The sequence below is a fragment of the Asterias amurensis genome, chromosome 2, assembly GCF_032118995.1.
Source record: "Asterias amurensis chromosome 2, ASM3211899v1".
Taxonomy (NCBI): Eukaryota; Metazoa; Echinodermata; class Asteroidea; order Forcipulatida; family Asteriidae; genus Asterias; species Asterias amurensis.
Genome location: NC_092649.1, coordinates 17,028,843 through 17,054,949, shown reverse-complemented (window position 1 = coordinate 17,054,949; position 26,107 = coordinate 17,028,843). Strand labels below are relative to the sequence as shown.

Genomic DNA, 26,107 nt, shown 5'->3' with positions numbered 1-26,107 from the left:
AAGTAATGCGTTTTTTGAGAAAGAGGTAATTTCTCACTCAAATATTAAAAGACTTCACAGGCCTGAAGCTTTTTATTGGCATCTGAAATCAAACAAATGTTCAACAAGAGTTTTTTTTGTTGCTTAGATTATTCTCCTGCAAATTTGATGACCAATTGAGCCAAAATTTCGACAGGTTTTTTATTTGATGCATATGTTGGGATATACACCAAGTGAGAATACTGGTCTTTGACAATATTACCAAAGGTGTCCAATACCTTTAAGTTTCTCTTCAACCAATGGTGGCAGTGAATCGATCTCAAGGTGCAGTGTCAACATCGCACCGTCTCGAGATCGGTGTCCAGAGAGAAAAGTATACAATTTAGGTCTTTAGGCTGTCAAACAGGTCTTAAATTATTTAAGGCCTTATTTGACAGCTTGCTTTAACATGAGATCAAAACAAACCAAAGTTTCTAAAAATTAAAGGTATACTCTGCCTTTGAGTCCACAGGCATAGCCTGTATACACATTAAAAGCACTGGACACCTGTGGTAGTTGTCATAGACCAGTCTTCTCACTTGGTGTATCCATGGTGTATTCCAACATGGGCATAAAATACCAGACCTGTGAAAATTTGCGAGAGGATAATGGAAGGAAAAAACAGCCTTGTCGTACAAGTTGTGTGCTTCAGATGCCTTGAATTGGAGACCGCAGCTGAGGTCTCAAATTCAATTCAACTACATGTACATTAGTGAGAAAGTACTTCTTTCTCAAAACTACGTAACTTTAGAGGGAGCTGTTTTTCACAATGTTTCATACTATCAACAGCTCTCTATTGCTTGTTGCCAAGTAAGTTTTAATACTAACAACTATTTTGGTTAATTACCAATCAGAAGTGTCCAGTGCCTTTTAAGACACTGGACACTATTGGTAATTGTCAAGGACTAGCCTTCACAGTTGGTGTATCTCAACATATGCATAAAATAACAAACCTGTGAAAATTTGAGCTCAATCGATCATCGAAGATGCGAGATAATAATGAATGAAAAAACACCCCTGTCATACGAAGCTGTGTGCTTTCAGATGGTTTATTTCGTGACCTCAACTTCTAAATCTTAGGTCTCGAAATCAAATTCATGGAAAATTACTTCTTTCTCAAAGACTATGGCACTTCAGAAGGAGCCGTTTTTCACAATGTTTTATACCATCAACCTCTCCCCATTACTCGTCACCAAGAAAGGTTTTATGCTAACAATTATTTTGAGTAATTACCAATAGTGTCCACTGCCTTTAGGTCAAATTAACATGACTTGATATGACGTGCATTATTTAAAAAAAGTGCAGAAATGTAGGGACAGTAAGTAAATTAGCTACATTCAAATGACCTTCAGCTTTAATGTGCAATGTCTACAGGGAGGGAGGTTCATGTTCTACTACACAATGAGCGTGTCTCCAAATAAATCTGAAATTGGCTTGGTATTTTAACTGATTAAAGGAACACGTTGCCTTGGATCGGACGAGTTGGTCTATAAAAAGCGTTTGTAACCGTTTGTTATAAAATGCATATCGTCGGAAAGATGTTTTAAAGGTACAATACAACGATCCACACAAATTTGCCTCGAAATTGCGTGGTTTTCCTTTTACTTTGCGAACATACACGGTCGGCCATTTATGGGAGTCAAAAGTTTGACTCCCATAAATGGCCGACCGTGTTAGTCAACGAGGTAAAAGGAAAACCGTGCAATTTCGAGGCATGTTTGTGTGGAACATTGTATTCTACTTTTACAACTTCTTTCTACCCATATGCATTTTATAACAAACAGTTTCAAATGCTTTTCAAAGACCAACTCGACCGATCCAAGGCAATGTGTTCCTTTAATATCCGGGGTGAAACGCTAAATAATGCCAGCGCAACATGCTGGCAAAACAAATTAAACAATTATTCCCTCTGTGAGGTATACTTTATATAGGCTGGTGTTCTTATGATGTTTTTTATTACATTTCTTTTTTTACATCTTTTTTACAATTTACCTTTTTGCTATTTGGTTTTATTAATTTCCGATGGTTTCTTTATAACTGTCCTTTCTTAATTTTAATTTGATTTGTTACAGACCTCGTAACTTTCTCCATTCATTTTTTGTTGTTGTTGCATTTAAAGTATTTAAATGTGTACATGGCCGCGGATACATTTTTAAATGTGAATAAACCATATCAGATCATATCAAAGTAAACCAAATGTTGTTTTTGAAACCACCTTAGATAGCTCTATTTCTCTCTCTAGTCTATCGAGGTTAGAATCATGTTGAGATTTGCCCATTCTTTTCTATCCCCAAGTTTAGGGAGATCAGTTGGAAGCACCCAGATGTACATGTACCTGGCAATTACATCTGGGGTGGATTTCACAAAGAGTTAGGACTATTCTTATCTCGAGTTAGGACCAGTTACTCGTCCTAACTTGGGACTAACCATGCAATTTGTATATCTCGTAGGACTAGTCCTAACTTTTTGTGAAATCGACCCCGGTCCATGTCTAAAGCTTTTGTCCCTATTTCTTCCCATGTTGAGTGGCCTGGGGTGGATTTCACAAAGGTAGTCCTAACTTAGGACTAGTCCTAGGCAATGCCAAGAGATAGGACCAGTCCTAATTTAGGACCAGTAACTCATCCTAACTTAGGACTGGTCCTATCTCTTAGCATTGCCTAGGACTAGTCCTAAGTTAGGACTACCTTTGTGAAATCCACCCCAGGTGATGAACTGAGAGGCAGGTTCTTATGAGTGTCCTGCTAGCTAGTCTCAGACGACCCTGATGTATTTTTGTGGATTGTTTTGGTTCATACATTACACCATATACAAATAAATGTAACACCAATTTCACGTGGGTGAAAATAGTCTCCACTTTATAAACATGAACCACTGCTGTTATATCAATGAATACATACACAGGAACATCTCTAGAATGACTTGTCATAAACTTCTGCAAGGGGGAGTTGTATTTTAGTGGATTGTTTTGGTTCATACATAACACCAAACCCACAAATTCAAACAGTTTTGCTGTAGGGAAAAATAGTCTTCACTTTATGGAAAAGAACCACTGTTGTTGTTACAATACATACACAAGGAAATCTGAAACAGGGGAGTTCCTTAGTTTATTGCACCGGATAACTCAGAACAGAGTCTAACCCAAGTGAGTTGTTTTGTCATCATTTTCTCCATTGTCAATTATCAATTAAATTGCACACATTGTGTGACAAGGGAGATTATTTTGTGTACCCAATCTTTCCAGGATATCTCTTTGTAGATGGATACACCACTAGCCAGTACATGTATTCTTATGCAAACCGAAGCGCTTGACCGCTTTATGCTGCGCTCACCTCAAACGGTTTACAGCAAATCACCATTGAATCTGTTTGGTACAGTGGGGATAGATACATAAAAAGCGATGATGCATAGTGTACACAGAATGGAACTGCGCTGTGACGCACATACTTTAGTATACACACCAGTATCAGATAAAAAGGGCCATGGGTTATTTCATTACTGGAGCCTCACCATTTAAGGAAGTGGGTGCTTTATAACTACATCTCCCGACCGTGACTAATGGGAATACACCTGCTGATGGTGTGTCCACCCTTAGCACTGAATGGTAAATGGGGGGGGGGGGGGTGGGGGACGAGGAGAGCCTTAGTAGAGACAGAATTATTTTTAGAACCAAAGTTTATTCTGGGAAGTTCTTCTGATTCATAGTCTGTAGGACTCAGAACCCCAACCGGGAGCCCTTTTAAAATAAAAAATGCCAAATCAAAACAGAGTTAATGTGGGAAGCGGATTGTAAACAGCAGGAGATGTTCAGTGACTAAAATTCAACCGCGGTGATCATTCGAAACCGAGCTTTTTTTTTTTAGGGGCAGGCTGAGTTTGAAATTGGAAACAGTCGGAGCAGTATTGACTGGATTGAGTTTCCTGCAAGGTGGTTGGTGAAAGTGATTTGAAATCTAATATAAGCTGTTAGCGAGTAACTGAAGTACGCTGTCTTGGTTGAAGTCTAAAGGACCCCAATCAGGTGGAGTGGTGTGTAGTGCTGTGGAGCTGTGGTTATAGAGGAGACACCCTTTGGATATTGGGGTATGATGTTTTGGTATTTTGAAAACAAACAACATGATTTGTAAACAGAAGGCTGGGCAAGCTTTTTAAAGCATGTTGCCATATATCTACCTTGTCCAGGCCTGATACTTAACGGAGGCAACGAAGGCGATTGCCTCAATGCCCCCTGGTCCTTGCCTTGTTGCCCTTGGAATGCTCCAGTAGAAATTTACTATTTCCTCATAGTGTGCCCTTTACCAAAGAGAAAATGCCTTGGTGCCCTTTGCCCTTTCGAAAATGAAGCGTACAGGTCATGTCTATATTAGTAGGATTTGCATGGTGGAATTGTAACAATGGGTGCGTTCAGACACGGTACTAAAGTTGGTTTAACTCATGGTTCAACTCGATCGAGTTCAACTCAGTGTGTCTGAACGGATCTAAAGTTAGTCCGAATTGAGTTCAACCCACAAAAGATAAACCGTCCAGGGAGGGGGTTTATCTTTAGACCGCTTCGGGTTTATCTTTTAACAGAATAAAAAAGACCACATCCGGTTTAACTCACAACAGGCGACCCATTGACCTCCGTAATCATAACGTAAACACACGGTGACCAATGAACAGGACAATAAACAGGATGTTAGAGTAACGGGGTCGCGTTTTCTTTGACCTCTTAAAACCAAGGATAAACCGGATCGGGTTTAACTCAGTGCTGTCTGAACGCAAAGGGGTTTTATTTTTACGATCACCCCCTGCTGCTCGTAAAAGTTAAACCGGTTCGGGTCTAACTTAGTACGCTGTCTGAACATACCCTAAGAGAGTTTTGCGGTAATACCATATGAATAGCTGAGCTTTTGTCTTACACTATTTCTCCTTCCATGTTTTGGGGACCAGGTGATCAGCTGAGAGACAGGTTCTTTGATGTTTCTATTATAGACAAGTACCATGTCAAAGTTTGTTAGATTTTTCATTTGAAATAATGCTCACTAAAAAACGCTCACAAAAACAAACCTTGCTCATGATTGAGACATTTGACATCTCTGGTGGAATGAAAAAATAACAAAAAAATCATTGATGTGTTTTGTAGCCTTCATGTATGCCTTCAACGCAGCTGCCAGTGTACATGTAGCAATGATCTTCGGATGTTTTTGTCTACTTTCCATATTTTCACCATTGACGTCACATCAAGAACAAGGCCTGTTTATGTTGGTCTCTCCGGAAAAAAGTATTAACTTCAATGAAATAAATGTGTGAAATAGTATGGGAATATTAGGTTAAATGTATATTTGTAGCTGATTCGTTCTTGATTAATTTCCTTTTCTAGCCTATTTCACTCCACTGCAGGAGGAAAGCCTCTTCACCAATGCTCCATATGGTCACTAAGATATTCTGACATGTCTAAGCTGTGTGTTGCCAGGCAATGTCCCTATATGACCTTACATGTGTGTAGGTCATCTGTCCATCTTGTGTTTTGTCTCCTTCTTCGTTAATAAAAAATTCTACAAGGCATTCTTCAGTCTGGAGTCGATCTTTGTCTATTCTTATTTTCTTATCAATCCAAGATGATCCTGTTGAAGAATCTGCGCCGCCACCAAAGAGAAGGCTCCAGTCTCAGAGTTTGGTAGTTTGTAAGCAATTGATTTTTTTCGCTTTTATCAATATTCTGTATTGATACAGTCTGAAACACCTAGATCTGTATATTTTTCTTTCTCTATAGCCAGCCCATGATGAGCGAGCTTTTTTTTTTAGCGTGCATTGTCCGTGGCTCACGTCTTAAAACTGGTTTCCTTGTATGTCTACAACCAATGATGTGGGACAGATGGCTGTTTTTTTTATGCTAAATGATGTCTTAAACATTAAGGAACCAATGCCTTGGATCGGTCGAGTTGGTCTTTGAAAAGCGTCCTGTAACCGTTTGTTATAAAATTGTTCCTTTAAACAGTGTAATTTGTATGAATTCTGAACTTACAAGCCCTAGGCACGAGCCCTAGGCCTATACAATACAAATCTATGTATACATGAAGCACAGATTCTTTAGCTGTACTCATTCTCAAAAATGCATCCCTGCGACAGAGGCTTCTGTTTCCTTTGTCCTTGTTCTTAACATACCTAGATAGATTATGTACCCAATTTTTCTTGCGGAGCATCCTGTTGTTTAAAATTTCCATGTGAAGACCCTTTCCCCCCCCCTTTTTTGTCCTCGGTCTCCATAAGCATAGAGCAAGGACAGATCAGCAGTCTTATTCATTCATTGTTTGTCCACTATACGCCACTGTTGAAGACACTGGACACCTTTGGTAATTGTCTACTCACTTGGTGTATCTCAACATATGCACAAAATAACAAACGATAATGGAAGAAAAAACACCCTTGTCACACGAAGTTGTGTTCTTTCAGATGCTCAATTTCGGGACCTCAAAAATTCTGAGGTCTTGAAATAAAATTCAAATATTTTAGTTGAAAATTACTTATTTCTCGAAAACTACATTACATCATAGGGAGCCGTTTCACTCAATGTTTCATAATATCAACATCTCTCCATTGCTTGTTACCAAGTAAGTTTTTATGCTAACAATTATTTTGAGTGTCCAACCGTCGATTTCACCAAACTCCTCCTAACTTAGGATTAATCTTAGGACTTAGGACGGGTTCAGTTCCGTATCCAAAAAAACTTGAGTTAGGATTAATCCCAGCGTTTTCGTGAAATCGCCCGCAGTGCCTTTAGGGGAAGTTCCGCCTTTTTGTCAGGCATGATATTCTTCAGAGTTGAATCTGATTTTTGGCCTGTTTTTTTGACCCTCAGAGAAACCAGGGTGTGAAATTCACACAGGACCTTTAGTCTTGATGCCAGTGTTAATCCTCGGGCCAGTAAAAAATTACAACAGGACTGCCTCTAGTCTTGAGACTTGATGAGTCTGGTATACATCTTTCAAGTCTGTTGAGTTCATTTGTAGGCCCCCTATTGAAGAAAACGTGCCCTCAACACAAAAGAGATACATCTTCTCTCAATGCGTGTTTAAGTTCAATCAGTTCAAATGTCGAACAGGCATTTTTTTCTCTTTCCATTTCATGTCTGGTCTAGTGAAATCTATTCTGCCCTAGTAAGTTTTTGAGGGATACAAGTCTAGTGTGTTCTTGGCAAAAATTTGAGCCCTGGAAACCTGTAGGATTATTATCAAAATGTCTTTTTAAAGCCTGTCAAAGCCTAATGCACCTGTGCCATAGGTAAGCCCTTGGACTCAAGAAGTTTTTTCATATCCTTCTTCGAGGTTGACATCCAGGGTTTGCCCTTAGTGTTTCAGTCACTCACTAGCCAGCAGGACTACTCGCCTTGCCCTTTTACTAGTCCATCAGCTTTTTCCTTGTTCATATTTTATATTTAAATAGGATCCTGCTTTGCAGACACTACGATTTTGTACATGTCATTTCCTTGTATCTTAACTTTTATAACTTGCACAACATTAGACTTGATGAATGAACCTGCCATTTCATCCCTCCTTTGATTTGATCATGATTTGATCATATCCCACAGGGAGAAAAACACAATCAAATTCCACTTCAGTAGCTTTTTACTCTGCGAAATACGTTTCCGAGAAGTGTTTGCTCGTTAGTAAACTCGCAAATTCACACTTTTCTCTGCATTCTGTGTCAACACATTAAGCGTGGCACATTCGAAAGATCAATCTTTACACACTTTGTAACAATTTACTGTGAGGCAGAGTTCGCTAGACAGACTTGAAGAAGTCTCCTTTCTTTCACACTCTCCTTGTCTTATAAATGCCATCGAACAAGAGAATGTGCATTAGTCTCTTACAGGGAGGTATTGATTATACTGCCTTATTTACAGGCCTTTTTCTCCTCGGCTTCCTAGGTGTTACTGTGCCGTGCCCCCCCCCTTCTAACCTCAACCCTTTGGCATAGAGGTTTCAAGCCTAATGCATTTTGTATCGGCTAGTGCAGGCCCAATTTGACTTTGTAATGAATTACGGATAGGCAGCTCAGCCCGTAATGCTTCATCGGAAGAATTTAAAAATTCACTCGGTTGTCTTGCGCCTATGGATGTATGCGGAGGCACTCGATAACATCTTTGAAGTTGCTACATTTTCGTATGGATGAATGTGTAGGCTAGCTTTGGGTCCCAGGCTGTTCACCTCATGTTTACTGTTAGATGGTTAGCGGGTCGGTCATGCATCCTTATCACGAGAAATTGTATGTGACAAGGACATAACCAGAGTCTAGAAAAATGGTGACCACATTTGCTGCAAAGGGCAAGTTCTTCAACCACAAGTTAATGTTTCATGGTAGCCTACATGTACATGTAGGCATGAAATACATCCTGGGTGCCAGGAAAAAATGTTGAATGGTCGACAATAAATTTGATTGAACTTGCTCCAAATTGTTCCACATGGTTCCCTTTAAGTAAATTTTACGTGACAGATTCAGCTGGCCATCTTTATTCCAAACAGGCTGCCAACAAGACGATCAGACCATGCTTTGGCACCATATTCTTTTTATTTAGTTGACAGAAATTGTTTCTGGCAACTGTTAGACAAAATTTAAGTTATTGAAATCTCAGTTCTTGTTGTAGATTTTGCACTTGAACTGGTTTTCTTATGAGGAAAAAACTTTATCGAAGGATGGGTCGTTTATTTTGGGAAGTGGATATATCAACAAAATCCTTGAGCATTCCATGGAAATAAATTACTGACTTACTGAACAAATTACAGATAAAAACTGACGTATTTTTGATCAATCAATATTGATCAATATTGATGTTGATGTGTTTCCCTACAGCACAAGTGGGTTTTTCCGCAATAATATCTTGCCAACCATAAATTTGGGTTTTCAGGAAGGACAATGTTTTTCCTGATCCTTGGAACTATTTTCATGGATGCCATGAAAGAAAAACATACTATACATATACACAGAAAGAAAGTTCTTGAGTATCTATAAGTACAGTACTTGATAAACCTGCGCCAACTTTACACCAAGCACTAGTGAGCCTTTTAAGAATACTAATTTACCAATATTATCCGCCCTTTGAATTATTGAGTGGTCAGACGTCTACTTAGATTACAGTTAACTTCTGAAGACCGTCTGAAGCGTGTATCACTTTAGGGATACATAAGTGCAGGAGGCCTTGTGCAGAAATTAAAGTCAAGCTGTTTTTGAAAAAACGTCAAGGTTTTTCAATAACGTCTCTTATTCAGTTGCGGTACCTCGGTAGTCTAGTTGGTAAGACACTGCTCTAGAATTGCAAGGGTCGTGGGTTCGGATCCCATCCGAGTAACATGCCTGGTTTTTTTTCACAGGACTCGGGAAAGTACCGAGTGTACAGTGCTAACACACATCGGTGTATGGGTAAAAACCAAAATTAATAAAATGTATTTATGTTTCATCTAGATCAATTCTGCATGTACGGTGGGCTTCTTAGCCTAGTGTAGTTCTCTGCAAAGCCAAATAAGCATATTAAATACACACATCCTTATACAGGCGTGATATTTCACAGAGGCAACAAAGGCCATTGCCTCTGTGCCCCATGGTAATTGACTTGGTGCCCTTGATATGCTTCAGTAGAATTTCAAAAACTTCCTCATAGGGTGACCTTTACAGAGAAGAAAAAGCCTTGGTGCCCTTCCCCTTTCAAAAACGTTGCATACAGGCCAGCTGTGTATTAGACTAATACATGTAAGTCTTGGCTTTGCACAATTTATTTTGTTAATGATAAGCATGGTATGATAAATGCCTGATAAATTTCATTTATTTGGTTAAATATTGATTTAGTGAGTCCGACCAGGATGTACGTACAAGCCACATAATATTATTGAGATGATTTTGTACACAGTGTGTACTGAGTGATGATCCAGGAGTTTGTACCAGGATGTACAAATCGCATGATTCATTGAGATGGGTTTAATGTATAGAGTATCATACTGGTGATGATTATGCCTGGGGCGACTAGTGACCATGGTCAAATGGTAAAAGACACTGGACACTTGGTAATTGTCAAAGACCAGTCTTCCCACCTTATCTCAACATATGCATACAATATCAAACCTGTGAAAATTTGAGCTCAATTGGTTGTCGAAGTTGCGAGATAATAATGCAAGAAAAAACACCCTTGTCACACGGAGTTGTGTGCTTTCAGATGCTTGCTTTCAAGACCTCAAGTTCTAAATCTGAGGTCTCGAAAAGAAAAAAAAATTGTGGAAATTCTCAAAAACTTCTCCACTTCAGAGGGAGCCATTTCTCACAATGTTTTATCCTCTCCCCATTACTTGTTACAAAGTAAGGTTTTGTGCTAATAATTATTTTGAGTAATGACCAATAGTGTCCACTGCCTTTAAGCTGCAGGACTTGACCTATGATCTATTCTTTTGTGACACCATCACTTGTAGACATACACATCCGAGTGCTCCTTTAAGTCCAGCATTCCACATGTATCTAATCCCACATTTAATTAAATTTGAAGCCCATTTGATATCCAGGGGCTTTTAAATCATCAAATAATTAGCACCTGAAGAGAGGGAGAGAGAGAGAGAAATCTCCCCGCATCAGTGGGTACAGTCTTTGGCCACCATCGCTCTCTCTACCCTGGCCCTTTTTTTGTCTGCGCTTCACGCTTCATTTGTAAAAAGCCTTTTAGTCGTCGAGGTGTAAAATTCAAGTTGGTTTATCACGCCAGTATTCATGCTGATTAAGTTCATTTATTGATCATCCATAAGGTGCTACTTGGTTTGCACCGAGTCTTCTTGTCATCGGTGTGCACGAGTCTTGTGGCCCGTCGAAAGGGCGTGTGTGTTTCAAGTAGTTTGTGATATCTTTTACTTGTCTCCAATTTGATGAGAGATTTTACTCAGACAAACTGTCAGGTAAATATCAGAACGTCATTCATGGATTATTAAAAGTACATGTACATGAAAAATATGTATATAAGATTGATAATGGCGTTCTTTTCACAAAAGCATCTTAAATTGTTCAGGTACTTTTTAGTAACTTAAATTTAAGACATAATTTCATAATGGCACTAAGTTCACAGGTTTGCTGAGCTAGAAAATATTGTTTAAAGGGAGTGGACACTATTGGTAATTACTCAAAATAATTATTAGCATAAAACCTTACTTGGTAAAGAGTAATGGGGAGAGGTTGATGGTATAAAACATTGTGTGATACGGCTCCCTCTGAAGTGCCATAGTTTTCGAGAAAGAAGTAATTTTCCACGAATTTGATTTCAAGACCTCAAGTTTAGAACTTGAGGTCTCGAAATCAACCATCTAAACGCACAGAACTTCGTGTGACAAGGGTGTTTTTTTCTTTCATTATTATCTCGCAAGTTCGATGACCGATTGAGCCCAAATTTTCACAGGTTTGTTATTTTATGCATATGTTGAGAAACACCAACTGTGAAGCCTAGTCTTTGACAATTACCATTATCGCTGATTTTTCATGGCGAGTTTCTTGTGAAGTTTTTCTTGGCAGACAAATTGCAAGGTAATTGTTTTTGTTAGTGTAAAATTGTTTTTGTTAGTGTAATTTTTAGTTACATATGTGGTTTAATTGAGGAAGTCCCTACTCTTAATTTAACAAACTTTGTTACTTTCTTATGAGCATTTAATGATCAAGTTGTTGAGTGTGGAGAAAGGAATATTTTAAAGCGTAACTCCCTTGGCATTTTGGCGGGAAAACCCAGAATCGATAATAATCGCATGCTGCACAGATGGCAGCTTGATACCCTGAACCTTTGGACTCTTATTAGCTATGTGCCTTAGATGATAAGTCAGGTTGTGTTTTTAACAGAACAATCCAATCCACTAAGCTCCGCCCCATTGCGTATTGACTAATCACAACCAATTGCGCCACCAAAATTCAGACAAAATAAAGTCTGGCATGCGTGTGCGTATGCTTGGTGCGCGCGACAGAATTGTGCAGAATGGCATTGGAGAGCTCACGTGTTCTTGCTCACACGTGCGCCGTGGGTGGAGCCTAATGGATAGGTCAATTGCTTTCTGGCAAGCTGGACTAGATTATGTTGCCTTCTTAAGAATCTTACAGATCTAAAAGTAGATATTTTATTTGCGGCCTATCTTAAATGTGTAATTTTTGTGGTGCACAATCCACTATTGATCGCTGACGTCTTGGGCTAAGACTAAATTTCGGAATAGACAATGCAAACGGAAACTGTCCACTAAGTGTTTTTCATTTTATGTTATTGAAAGTATTATTTCTTGTCTTCCCAGCATGCAAAAGAAACATCTTATATTCCTTTGCGACGATAACTCCTTGAGTTGGCTATCCTTGTCGCCGTAGATCTTAAGGGTCTTTCACTGGGGTTCTCTGTTCCTAAGAGCACAGCTTTCTGCAAATGTTTTTCCAGTGGCTCTGGAATGGTGCCAAGTTTTTCCAACCTTTACTTTACTCAACTTACTAATGTGGCCAAGTCCTGGGCCAAATTTCATAGCGCTGCTTTACTAGCAGAAAATATTGCTTAATAATTTTCTGCTACGCAGAAATGAGCAGGATACCAGTCACAAATTGTGCATGTGACATGGTAGTTTGGCTGGTAACCTTATTCTGGTAAGCAAAATATTGTTGTGCTAAGCTTTGAAGTTGGGCTCAGTTTCTTCTTGATCTTTTCCTCCTCTTTTGAAGCTGCCTACTACATCTATTATTGAGAATATACATCCAGACGACTATCTTCTTAAACAATCTTCTTTTTTGCAAAAGTAAGCAGGATATCAGTCACAAGGTGTACCTGTGACATGGTAGTTTGGCTGGTAACCATACTCTGGTAAGCAAAATGATGTTGTGCTAGCTTATTTGTGTTCTTTTAAGCAGCTCTCTGAAGTTGGGCTCAGGTTCTTCTTGATCCTTTCCTCTTTTGAAGCTGCCTACTACATCATCTATTATTGAGAATAAACATCCAGACGACTGTATTCTATAACAAGATCAGTCTAGATGTTGTGATTCCAAGAGGATCTTGACCTGAGCTGTCCCTGAGACCTTCTCCTGTGCATGGTTGTACCACCCTGAATTATTCAATTCAATAAAAACAAAACCATCTACAAGCCTCTATGCTTCGTGTTTGAAAGGGCAAAGGCACCAAGTTATTTTCCCCTTGTCAAGGGGGAACCTATGAGGAAATTGTAAATTTGTTGTGGAGCATTTCAAGGGCACCAAGGCAATGACCAGAGGGCATGGAGGCAGTGGCCTTCCATGCCTCCATGAAATATCAGGCCTGCATCTTCTTCTATAATGCATCTATTGGCCTTATCAATAAATGTACGGTGTACAGTAATAACAAAATTAAAAAAGATGAAAGAAAAAGCAAAACAAAATATTCTCAGGAAAGAGCAAAAAAGAGGTAAAATCCCCCAAAGCACAACTTGATGGTAGGCTTTGCTCGGCTTTCTTTGGCACATTTCTTCTATCTTCCTCTGTTGTTTATTGCATTTGGTAGATCTAATTCCATCCATCAATTTGTCAATATATGTCTCCTTTGGGGTGTCCTGGTAATTGTCTGCTATGGGTGGGTTTCCGAAGTAGAACATCTCAAGCGAAGTCATCTTTGCCTATAAGCTAGACCTGTCTAACAAACAAACATACAAACATATAGGCCTAGTCAAAAACAATCGTGAAATGACTGAAGGGGTTGAGGCCAAGCAATAGAAGCATAAAGCCAGGTTCATAATAGAAGTTTTGACGCCACAGGGCTGTTGTCACAGTGAATGTTTCACACAAGTTGAGAACATTTCAGCTGATGCAAAGAATTCTTTACGAATTTGTGACGACAAAATTTGTATCGAATTTGCATTCACAGGAAGTACATGAACCGGGGCTTCCTAATGATCATGAACAAGAACACAGACCATAATAGTTCAACACAATAAATTATTAATGGCTTTTTTAAAACCATATCTTCTTATTGTGGAATAGGCTGCCCAATATGCTCTTTATTTCTCCTGCTCACCAGACAAATGCAACCACTCCAGTAACTATCTCAAGACCCTGGGGATCAACCATAAGCCTCAACAAATTAGCCCTGAGGGACCAATTTACCATAAAGAAAGGTTATCCAATTAAGGAATACTGTTAGGTCAATCATTATGCAAAATCTTGTTCTTATTGCATTGCCATTAGCCATGCATGGCATAATAAGCACTTTCTATAAAAGTACAGCATGAAAGAGCAGGACGGGTGTAAGCCTTATTATACCCATGGGTACATGGACAGTCATTCACATCGATATGTGAAGTTCATTTATGCATCTAGGTGAGGAGAAGAAACTATGGTTTAAGTTATCATCAATGAACAAGCACCATGACTGATGGGTTTGAACCAAAACTTGGATTGTTACTTTGTTCTTGTAAGGCCGAGGCAAAGTTTCTTCAGAAAAAGAGCAAATTAGTCAGGGAACGGCAGATTTCTTGTTGGAACATTTTAATGTGCACCAGGGCAATGGACAAGTGGCAAGGGAGGCCCAGGACTATGGTCTTTAGTGCAGTTTGTTTGAGTTTCATTACATTTCTTTTGCTTGTTTTTTTTTGAGCTCCTGGTTAACGGAGTTGATGGTTAGAGAATGGTCTCCAAAGTAATTGTTGGCAACAAGAAACAGTCAGATTCTATTAAGAGAAACACTTACTTGTGGTTTTCGATTACTTGTTTCAAACTAAATACAAATTTTCACTTAGCAACCTTTGATTATTATGAGTATGAAATTACGAATAACTAGATTATAGCACTGAGATGAAAATTTGATCAATTTGGCAAAATCATGTATGCCTTGCACGCTTCATTTTTGAAAGGGCAAGGATTCTTAGGACTTTCCTTCTTGGTAAAGGACACTCTATGAGAAATTGCGCACATTTCTACAGCAATCCAAGGGCACCAAGGCAATGGTCAGGGGGCATGTTGCACACACAGTTTTCAGTACCTATTGCCCCTTTAATGTCAAAGTGAGGTGTTTGAGTCGCAGGTACTAGTAGGTCAGGAAACGCATTCTAATAAAAGGATTTCAGAGGCGCGCTGAAAGTGGACAATAAGCGTTCAATCATGTAACACGATCCAGAATACTGTTTTATATATACACCTGTCACTAAGATGCGACAGCTCGCTTCACCACTTGCACACAACAAGACATTTATTTCACAGATACGTGTAGATCATACAATGGTGCCTTTTATGAAAAAATGCATTATTACAAAATCGCGTTCCACCACAAAGAAAGAGGCCATTTTTTTTATATTAATGCTGTATTTACTCTGTTTTTATGCTAACACATGCAAAGTATAGTCTGGGGAGGTGATGGCAAACAGCTGGGATGGATTTTGGTCGTTATAAAAATGCTCTGTGATTCATTCATAAATAAGATGATAATAGTTTTTTCCTTCTTCATTTTTTGGTGTAAGCTTAGTCTGCTAAGCTACATTTAGATGATGCACTGTTCATCAACCATATCGTGTAGAATTATTGAGGGTAAACAATTGAATTATTTGCACTTTCAAAACTAACACTGTGTCACAGGCTAGGCCAGAGGTCCATGATTTTAGCCTCGGGCCAGTATTCTCATGTTTGGACAAGCCCGGTGGTCTTGTGTTTTTCAAATGAATTCATTGTGTAATATTTGTGTGAAAAAAATAGTTGCCTATAAGTGTGAACAAAATCTGTGAATTCTTGTGAGTGATGAAGTACACTTATAGGACAAGTGAGAAACTTGATACTTGTCTCGTAGAATAAAGTCTTGTCTAGGAAAGAGAATTTGAGCTACGAGCCCAGCACTCTTGTGGTTGATTCCCCTCAAATTGGAGCCCTGCTGGCAGTACTTGTACATCAAATGTAACCATAGAGGAAATTGTAACTGTTCAATGTCTGTGATAAAGACTGTTTCTTTCAAGTCCAACAACTCCTTTGACCTTCCTTAGGAAACAAAAACCCTCGTCATGAAAGGACTTCACCTATGGTGTCTGACATCCAGCAGATACCTGCGACACGGTGTTTAGTCAGTGTGTTCAAGCCTTTCCAGCAAGCCACTACATCCCCCCTGCGCATCCCATCCCTCTGCGCATCCCTAACTCCTCTCGCTCAGACATCTGTCTTTACTTAGGCATCAAGACAGGATCAAGATGATGAGACTGTCAGTGCCGATTCTGTCATTTTTATTGATAGTCCTTGCTGGTATTTTATTTGGACTTAATTACACCCCTGCTTGACATGCATGGAGGATGACAGCAAGGTTTATGAAAAGGGGAAGGTCGTCATGGGTTTCAGATATTTATATAGAATCTACAGAATGGTCTGAGACATGCTATATTTGCTCAAAGAAGGACAAGGTCCATCAATTGAATGAAAGGAACGAAGCATATTGAATAAAGGATCAAACAAATGTTAAGGTGTAGGCCTATTGGGACAGCTTGATCAGACCTCCCCAAATCTGTATCTTTAAAAAGCATGTAATTTTGTAGTTTTCAGAAAGAAGGTTTTTGAGATTTGCTTTGTATTTCCCATTTAACTTGCATGGTTTGAAATTTGTCAGGGTTTGCCATGATTACAGGGATTTTTCATCAATCTTCCGACGAATTTGAATATCCGTTGCATGGTGGTGGAATGGCCGGTTCATACTTCCTGCGAATGCGAAAGCAAAGCGAATTTTGACGTCACAGTAGGGCTGTTTTGCTGCAGGAGTTAAGCACATTTCAACTGATGCAAATTCTTCGTTGCGAATTTGTGATGTCAAAATTCATAATGAACCTGGCTTTACACTTTAGACATACATGTACATGTACCCTTTCAGATTGGAATCACCGAACTTTCAGATTTCCATTTGTGGTGATGGAGTCTTTAAATCTAGAGAGTCTGTAAATCTTTAAAATGTAACACCCTTCAGTTTCTTCATCTCCATCAGACCAAGAAGAGACCACTTTCCATGAATATAAATATTTGTACAATTAAACTTAGTCTCAATGAATTATGAGAATGCAATAGAGATTAGTTGCACAACTAATGAGTTTTGTTGTCGCCAATAATGATCGATGTACTTCCAGATTTGGAGTTGAAGCTGTTGCTTACTCATCAAGGACATTTATCCTTTGAGCAATCAAATTATATCAGGAAGATCATTACATCAAAATTACATAAATTTAATTTAGGATTTCAGAGCTTAAATAATAAAAATTTATTTATTTATATTAGGCTTTAAAAAACATAAGAATACATAGTCAATCAGACTGAGAGTTACAAAATCAGAAAAGAGTAAACGTTGTTTTATTTTTGTTGTTTTTTGTTTCGGGTTAATTATTTGTTAGGGGGTTCCAGGTGCACAACGATTTCCGATAAAATATTTTTTTTTTACTTTTAAAACATTGGCTGAATTATTTAATATCTTATCAATTGTCTTATATGGAATATCAAAAATGTTTTCTAAACAATATGTTAAAGGCAGTGGACACTATTGGTAATTACTCAAAATAATTATTTGCATAAAAACTTACTTGGAAACAAGTAATGGGGAGAGGTTGATAGTAAAAAACATTTTGGAAACGGCTCCCTCTGAAGTAAACTAGTTTTTGAGAAGAAATCATTTTCCACAAATTTGATTTTGAGACCTCAAGTTTAGGTCTCGAAATCAAGCATATGAAAGCACACAACTTCGTGTGACAAGGGTGTTTTTTTTCTTTCATTATTATATCCCACCTTCGACGACCAATTGAGCTCAAATTTTCACAGATTTGTTATTTTATGCATATGTTGAGATACACGAAGTGAGAAGACTGGTCTTTGACAATTACCAATAGTGTCCACTGTCTTTAAATTGTAAAGTATCAGTTAGCTTTGGTCGTGGGTGCATAATTTACAGGCATATACGTTGTCCACATTATTTTCTTCTTCTTTTCTGTTTGAGGATTATTTAAAACGGGTTTTCACATTGTACTCTACACTAAGGTTGAAAGTCCAATGTTGACATCCTGTTAAGTGCTGCATTGACATTGTTACCCAACAGCATTATAGTGTTACCAGGAAGTGAAATTATGTCGGAACATGTAGTGGGTGTATGTGTAGTGTGTACTGTACTCATGAAGTGTAGTTCAACTAGAGGACCCTTTGTTGTACCTTTTTGCATCATGTCCCTTACAGGCTAAATCAACATAGGTCATTAGTTCAGTCAAAACCGAGCGTGGTGCTTAGCGTGATCATCAAAAGTTTTGAGGCTGTCAGCAGTGCACGGTTGCTCAAGTTGAGGGCAGATTGGCAAAATGGTCCATGGTTTGTCGTTCAATATCGCATCCACAGGTGAGAACTTGCCTGTCGGGATATTCCCACCTTTGATGGGTCACTTTCATTTGATTTGATTTGATTTGATTTGATTCCTTTCTGATTGTTAAGCCAAGGGATCACTCTACTAGTACTAGCTAATAACCCAATGGAGAGAAGACGAGGAAGGACGCTATTAGTTTTAGATGTGTGAGGAAACCCCCAAAAATTATTCTTGGGAGAACCCATGCAGTCAGGTAGGGAGTAAAAACCCAATCCACATAGTGCCATGCGGAATTTGAACCAGGGTCCTGGAGGTGGAAGGGGAGGAAAGATACTACGCCTCCCCACAGCCCTGTAGCAAGAGTCATGTAGGTAGGGACTAAAAACCCAGTCGTAGTGCCCCGCAGAATTTGAACCAGGGTCCTGGAGGTGGAAGGGGAGGAAAGATACTACGCCTCCCACAGCCCTGTAGCACATCAGCCCTGAGTATGTCCTGTGTCCGTTTGTACATCAGCCCCGCTATTAGTTTTAGATGTGGGAGGAAACCCCAAAAAATTATTTTTGGGAGAACCCATGTAGTCAGGTAGGGAGTAAAAACCCAATCCACATAGTGCCCTGCGGAATTTGAACCAGGGTCCTGGAGGTGGAAGGGGAGGAAAGATACTACGCCTCCCCACAGCCCTGTAGCAAGAGTCATGTAGGTAGGGACTAAAAACCCAGTCGTAGTCCCCCGCAGAATTTGAACCAGGGTCCTGGAGGTGGAAGGGGAGGAAAGATACCTTAACGCCTACTCACATCCTGTACCACACCAGCCCTGAGTATGTCCTGTGTCCGTTGGTACATCAGCCCAGCTTGAGTCGGCTCCAGTTGGGAAGTTTTAGTAAAAGTAATTTTGAGGTATGGCGGACCTCCATGGGTGGACTCAATACTGTGACACTATTTAGGTTCTGGTATATTTGTCTGTAATGGCGTGCAGCATAACCTAGCAGTGTAATTCTACAGTGTCCATCATCTCAACTCAAGGCTCATTGTTTGTTGTACTGATTATGTAGGGAAGATGTGCAGTTATACGCGAAAAGTAAACAAGGAAGAAAATTTGTCAATCAATGATACTTTGAATAAATTATGAAGTGCAAATGCAATGTAATTGGGAAGGTGAAGTTAAGGTCATGTGTGTCACTTTGTATAATACCTCTACTTGTATGGTGCACAGTGTATGGTTTCTATACAGGAAAAACAGGGCCCAATTTCATAGAGCTGCTAAGCACACAAATTTGCTAAGCATGGAATTTCTACCTTTGTAAAAACAGGATTACCATACCAAATGTCAATTTGTTGCATATTCCTTGTTACTGGTATTCAGCTGTTGTTTGCTCATCCTGAAAATCACGTTGAAATTTGGCTGGTAATCCTGTTTTTATCAAGGAAGAAATGTCATGCTAAGCAAATTTTTGTGCTTAGCAGCTCTATGAAATTGGGCTCAGGTGGTTGAACCAAATGAGACTTATGCCGTGTCCAAAGTTATGACTTTGGCTACAGCTACAGCTAGATTGCGTGTGTCTGCCTTAAGTCTTCAACTCTGGCAGACGCGCTGATCTAGCCGTAGCTGTAGCTGAAGTCCCTGTTTCAGACATGGCCCTACTCTGTCTCATTTCAAAGTGAATTGTCCTCAATATCTGAGACAATAAATGCAAATATGCAGTTTATTTTAATATATTCTGAACTTTTTTTTCACCTGTTCAAGATATCCTGAGTGGCTCATAAGATTTGATGACCGTGGAAAGAATGTAAATACCCATCTGTGAAGTTAAAACCTTATAGTATTTGAGGTTATGTATAAATAAGTATGCACATGTAACAGGTGACAATTTACGTTTATAATGGGCTGTTATGTAGACTGTGGACTCAATGCAACATGCAAGTATAATATGTTGTGGCAGGGGAGGGACACCAGGAATGGTGGGGTTTTATTGAGGTGGGGGGGGAGGAGAACTACTGTACTGTTCATGTTCTTGGCTCTCAGGATTTTTCCCAGATTGAAACAAAAAATTGCTGAACTCCATGGGGTTTTTTCTTTTTATTTACTTAAAAAAATTCTAAATCACTGTCTGGTAATTGTTTATAAATTTTTCATATGTATTTTTTTATAACAGACGTGATGGAATGTTAAGCATTTTTTGCAATCAATAAGTTGATGTCAATCATGTAAACACCCTGACTTATTGCCTGTCATAAGTCTGGATTATTTTCAGTTCTGTGTAGAACAAAAGCTGATTCCACACACACCTTTTAATTTCTAACTTAATAAGTCAATTTGATTGACAACAGCAACATTGATGGTTGAGATTACAGTACTTAGCATTGTTGACAAGTTCCACTGAGTGATGTTTGCCAATAATATGGGTGTATTCAAACTTTGTTTGCATAATTGACATGTTGGAAGACCTTTCAATGTAAACATTGGCATTTCATGGGAGTTCAATGTGTCAACCCTGTGCCCAATTTCATAGGGCTACTTTAGCAACTAATATTTTATGGGCTTGTAACCTTGTTCTGGTTAGCTTGACTTATTTTGTGCTTTTAAAAAGGGTCTTTTTGTAGGACAAAAAACACAATGTCCACAGATTTACACTAAACTAACACAGTTTGAAGATAATGATAGTAGAAAGCTTCCCTGAAAATATTACTTGCTGAGGTGCTGTAGTTTTTGAGAAATGAGTAAAACAATGTCATGAAAATAATTTTTGTCTCAGTGATCATGACACAGAAATTATTTTAGCATGTAAAAACGTATTTTCATGACATTGTTTTACTCATTTCTCAAAAACTACAGCACCTCAGCAACTAATATTTAGCGGCTGATTTTGTGCTTGCTGAATGAATGTCCATTTCGTAGCGCTGCTATAACTGAATACCCACGAAAAGGCATCCCTCAGGTCCTTACTGTATGAATATGAATCGTAAGAATGCAAAGTGCAATTTTGTTGCTAACCTGTGAAATTTGCTTTCGCTTAAGTTAATTCTTTCTTATGTACATGTAATTTGGGGACTTTTGGGACGCTTGGTGGCAGCAGACTTACCATGTAAAATCCATTGTTCTCGGTAATGTGCACATTACTACGTAAACAATGGAAGTTTACCTGGTAAGTCTGCTGCCACCTAGCGTTCCAAAGTCTCCCATTAGCATGAAAAGTTGCTTACCATTATATGCAGTGCTATTAAATTGGCCAATGATGTCAGCGTTTGTTGTGGAATGTGATTTAGATTATTAATTTTGGGTTACTCATATACACCGATGTGGGTTAGCACTGTTTACTCAGTACTTTCCCGTGCTCTGTGAAAAAAAACCACAGGCATATTACTTGGGTGGGATTTGAACCCCTGACCTTTGCAGTTCTAGAGCAGTGTCTCACCAACTAGACCACTGATATTGCCTGGTAGCTAGAGGCAGTTCAAATCCTATACATGTATTTTAGCAGTGGGTACCGCAACAATATGGAAATTTTGATGGTGGTTCAGATTATCACCCATTTTTTCACTGTACAGGCAAATTTCCCAGGAAACCAGGGAATTTAAACCCCCCTTCCACCCCATGTTTACACTTGATGAAATTTTCCTGGGTGAAAAATGAACACTCTGTATGCAAACCAAAGGATTTTATCAATCAATTCTACTTCCAAGCTGGGACAGGTTTTTCCTTGGAAATGGCTATTTTCGTGCGATTGCCAGGGTTAGCGATTCATGATGAAAATGTCAGCCAAATGTCCTGGGAATCTCCAGGATAGTCTGTCAGTTGTCATTTAAGACAGAAATGTCTCTGAAAACATCCTGATGGAACCTTTTAATTGGCCTTTAGCACTGATTTCACAGGCAGCTTATGTCTACATGTAACACATAGTCTCCATAAAGAGTTACGTTGTGTAAAGATATTGTGCACATCTAAGATTTATCTATGACGACACCTGGGCACCGTTTTATAGAGCTGCTTATTTGGGTACTTTTTGTAACACAAAACACAATGTCCACAGATTTACATTAGACTTACACCGTTTGAAGATAATGATAGTCAAAAGGATACCTTAAAATATAAGTTGCTGAGGTGCTGTAGTTTTTGAGAAATGAGTAAAACAATGTCATGAAAATACGTGTCATGATCACTGAGACAAAAGTTATTTTCATGACATTATTTTACTCATTTCTCAAAAACTGCAGCACCTCAGCAAGTAATATTTTCAGTGAAGCTTTCTACTATCATTATCTTCAAACTGTGTTAGTTTAGTGTAAATCTGTGGACATTGTGTTTTTTGTCCTACAAAAAGTACCTAGACCCTTTTTAAAAGCACAAAATAAGTCAAGCTAACTAGAAAAAGGTTACAAGCCCAAATAAAGTTCCTGGGTCACATGTACAATGTATAACTGGTATTCTGCCCATTATTGCTGAGCAAGGATTTGTTTAGCATTTTATTCTGCTTTTTAATAAGCATTTATATGAAACTAGGCCCTGGTGAACTGCGTCAAAAGGTGTATTGGAAAAACGACCTTGCCCTTAACATCTTTCAGAACAAAACAAAATTACACAATACACCAATTTAGAAAAGGTTTAGTTTCTTTTTCAAAGGAAGAGAAGAAGTACTGCCAGGCATGCAACTTTTCCTTGGATCATCTGATTTCCTCTACTCTGTTTTTGTTCTCAGTTACCATTCAAAACGGAAAAATACCATACAAAATCATAGAAATTTTGTAATTTCCTTTTTGTGAATTTTCTTTTTGTGAAGTTACAATACAATACAATTCAGTTGCATGTCTGTACCTGTTCATATGCAGGTGCAAGCAGAGTGACTTTTTTTGTAATCAGCCAAGTGCTGGTAAAATGCTCGACAGGAAGATGGCTTGAAATTTGGTGATAATACAGCTCCATGAACTGTAATGTACATAAAATACATTATTACAAAACTTGTTTATCTACTGAACGGTCACAGCATTTCCTTGTTACGAAGGCCTTTGATACAGCTACATGACTTGTCATTTTCCTGTGTGGGATGAAAATACCATGTTGAAGGCTTGTCAGAGGTAACTCCATATTTGGAAACTCCATATTTCATTACTCTCACAGAAGCTTTGTAACAGTACATTTTTTATATTATCATATAATCGGCAGTGCAGAATGTGCCGTCCTAAAAATATTTTTTCTTCAAATTTACTTGAAATCAGTATTTCTAAATGCAAACCCATGAATGCAGAAAGTTTCCCCAGTTACTGCAGGCTCCCCAGTAAACCCAAAAGTTTAACTGACAGGGGTTGTTGGAAACCCCAGAAACTAGCACAGGCTGTCCACAAGATCCGGAAGCCTGCTACAAAGAACAGATAGCTCCACTTTACCGGGAGGGTTAGATCTGAGTAGAAAAGTATGAGTGAAATTATTTGTCAGCCCCTCAAATTGCACAACACAACTGTTGGATCTGACTCCCCCCCCCCCCCCCCCTGTTCGATATGTGGAAGGGTCCATTCTAGGATATCAAGGACTTTGACTCCCCGGGTATTGTACTTTGGAGAAAACATTGAAATGAATCACATGTGACTTTTACTATTAAGTACTCACCGGGGCTCACTTAAGGCTCTCAATTTCTAAGACTCTTGCTCTTTCAAACCATTGGTTTACATAATGTACAGAAATACTACATGTACTGTACAGAGACTTGAACAATTGTTTAACAAGCCTTCCTGACTGACAACTCATTGCACTTGATCTTGCAATTTATTTTGAATGTCACAAACTCTGCTTCCTGTCAGTGCATTATGTACATAATACAAACTACATTAAGATAAGGGACTGCATTCACAAGTAATGTTTTACTCAACAGCCATTCGAGTTTCATTAGGCTTTAACTTCCGGAAGGTTTTACTTAACAGCTATTCGAATTTCATTAGGCTTTAACTTCTGGAAGGTTTTACTTAACAGCCATTGGAGTTTCATTAGGCTTTAAATTGCGGAATGTTTTGCTTAACAGCTATTCGAGTTTCATTAGGCTTTAACTTCCGGCTTACTAAAACGTGTTTCTTCCCAAGCAGACACACAAAATGTAAAGTTGATTTTGTACTGTCTGTACATGAATTGGACAATAGACCTACTGCAGTATGTGCAATGTACATGGTTGGTATTATTTTTAGAGTTTCTGTTTTGTTGTTGTCATAGAGAAAGTGGAATATGAGCGCTCTGTAACATTTCTTTTTAGTTTCATGTTGTGTATACACTAAAGAGTATATTTACATCTTTCAACTAGTAGCATGCTATTCTAACTGTCATTTCTCATTGTATAGACCCGATGCACATGATGTCATGATGTCATATCAGTAGGGTGGCCAAACGTGTGCGCCGCACTTACAAATCTATTCAATTTAATTGTTTTGTCATCGTTTTACCTCTAAGATGGTGGCTGGATGATGTCAATACATAAGGTCCATTGGATATGGTCCATAAGGTTCTTTTCAAATCATTTGTATGGTTGTTCTAAAAAAAACTATCCTAAAATTTTCTCTTTGCAGAATTCGCTATTGAATTAGCACCTGTACAAGAAGAGTGCTGTATCTGATCCCACTTCTGACACCGGAATCAGCCCCCAAAAAGCCATCATGGTGTTTTTGAGGGTCCGTCTCCACGGAGTGGAGGACATAGACTTGCCAGACAAGGATACTGGGGAATGTGATTGTGTTGTCCATATTAAGGAGAAGGTTACCAATGCACGTAAGTATAACCACATTGACAGTTTATTATATATATTGATTGTGAACAAATTTCTGGGTAATTTAATAGCGTTGGGGGCGTTCGACCAATTAACCCCTTTAACCGTAACAAAATTTGTGAGCTATTTCCTAATTGCTTTATAGGTTAAACGAAGCAGTAAAAAAAAAAAAAAAAAAAAAAAAAACTAAATGTTTTTGAACAATTAAGCATACAGTCAACAAAATAAAATTCATGAAAATGTGGATCTTCCTTTTTCTTGAAACTATCATCTCAAGATGCTATGCAGGGAGAATGATTGACATCTCTTTTGTTGAAGAAACTGTCTCATCTGAATTCTCTGCAAAATGTAATTATCCATTATTTTCTCGTCTCAACCATCAGAATGGATAATCTGCCCCGGGGATTTTTGAATGTCTAGCAAAAAACACTTTAACAGGCCTCAAAGGTTTTCTACAGACACGCACTTCATTCCTGTTTAAAATATTTAATTTTTTCAAGGTTTTAGAGAAGTTTCAACTCTGTTGTTCATCGGCCAAGCCTATTGCAATTGCTATCTTATCGGAAAGTCAGCCATGTCGATGCATATATATAAGTCTGGGCTGCACTAGCGGAGTAACCGTGAGCTACTAAACGAGGAATGCCTGGGTATGGTCTGTTGTAAAGGCCTAGTGCATGGATGTCATCCTGCCTAAACGCACATTGTACGCGGCGCATAGTATCAGCCAATCGGCAACGTTATATTGACCTCTAGCCGAGGGCGCCTTTACCCAAATGATGCCATGATCACAAGGTCTTTTGTAGTATACAGGTATGGAAACCAAGCGTGAACACATTTTGAGGAGCTGTAATGATTTATACACTAAATGAGAAAATAAAATTAGCTGTTGCATAACTGCTTACAAACCAAAAGGACCTATGTTTTGCAAAAATAGTTAATGGCCTGACGTTGCGACCCTAGGAGAGTCTTTCTCAAAGGCTTAAAATTTATGCACATTTACATGCTGGTACCCTTTGCAGACGTCTGAGACACCTGTATTGGTTAATCTGCACAAGGAATTAATG

The 26,107-nt window shown here is 38.7% G+C and overlaps 1 protein-coding gene across 4 annotated transcripts in view; it reads left to right on the top strand.

Moving 5' to 3' along the window:
• The window catches only part of LOC139949549 (protein kinase C delta type-like), a 107,418-nt gene that overhangs the window by 18,262 nt on the left and 63,049 nt on the right, over window positions 1–26,107 (top strand). For 2 of the 4 annotated variants that reach the window (XM_071947932.1, XM_071947950.1), the window contains exon 2: window positions 24,847–25,045. In XM_071947932.1, coding sequence (XP_071804033.1) covers window positions 24,934–25,045 — 112 coding nt within the window. In that variant the 5' untranslated portion in view covers window positions 24,847–24,933. Of the gene's footprint in view, window positions 1–4,018; window positions 4,102–18,285; window positions 18,340–24,846; window positions 25,046–26,107 lie in introns of those variants that run through there. The other 2 variants (XM_071947940.1, XM_071947958.1) reach the window with 2 other exon arrangements.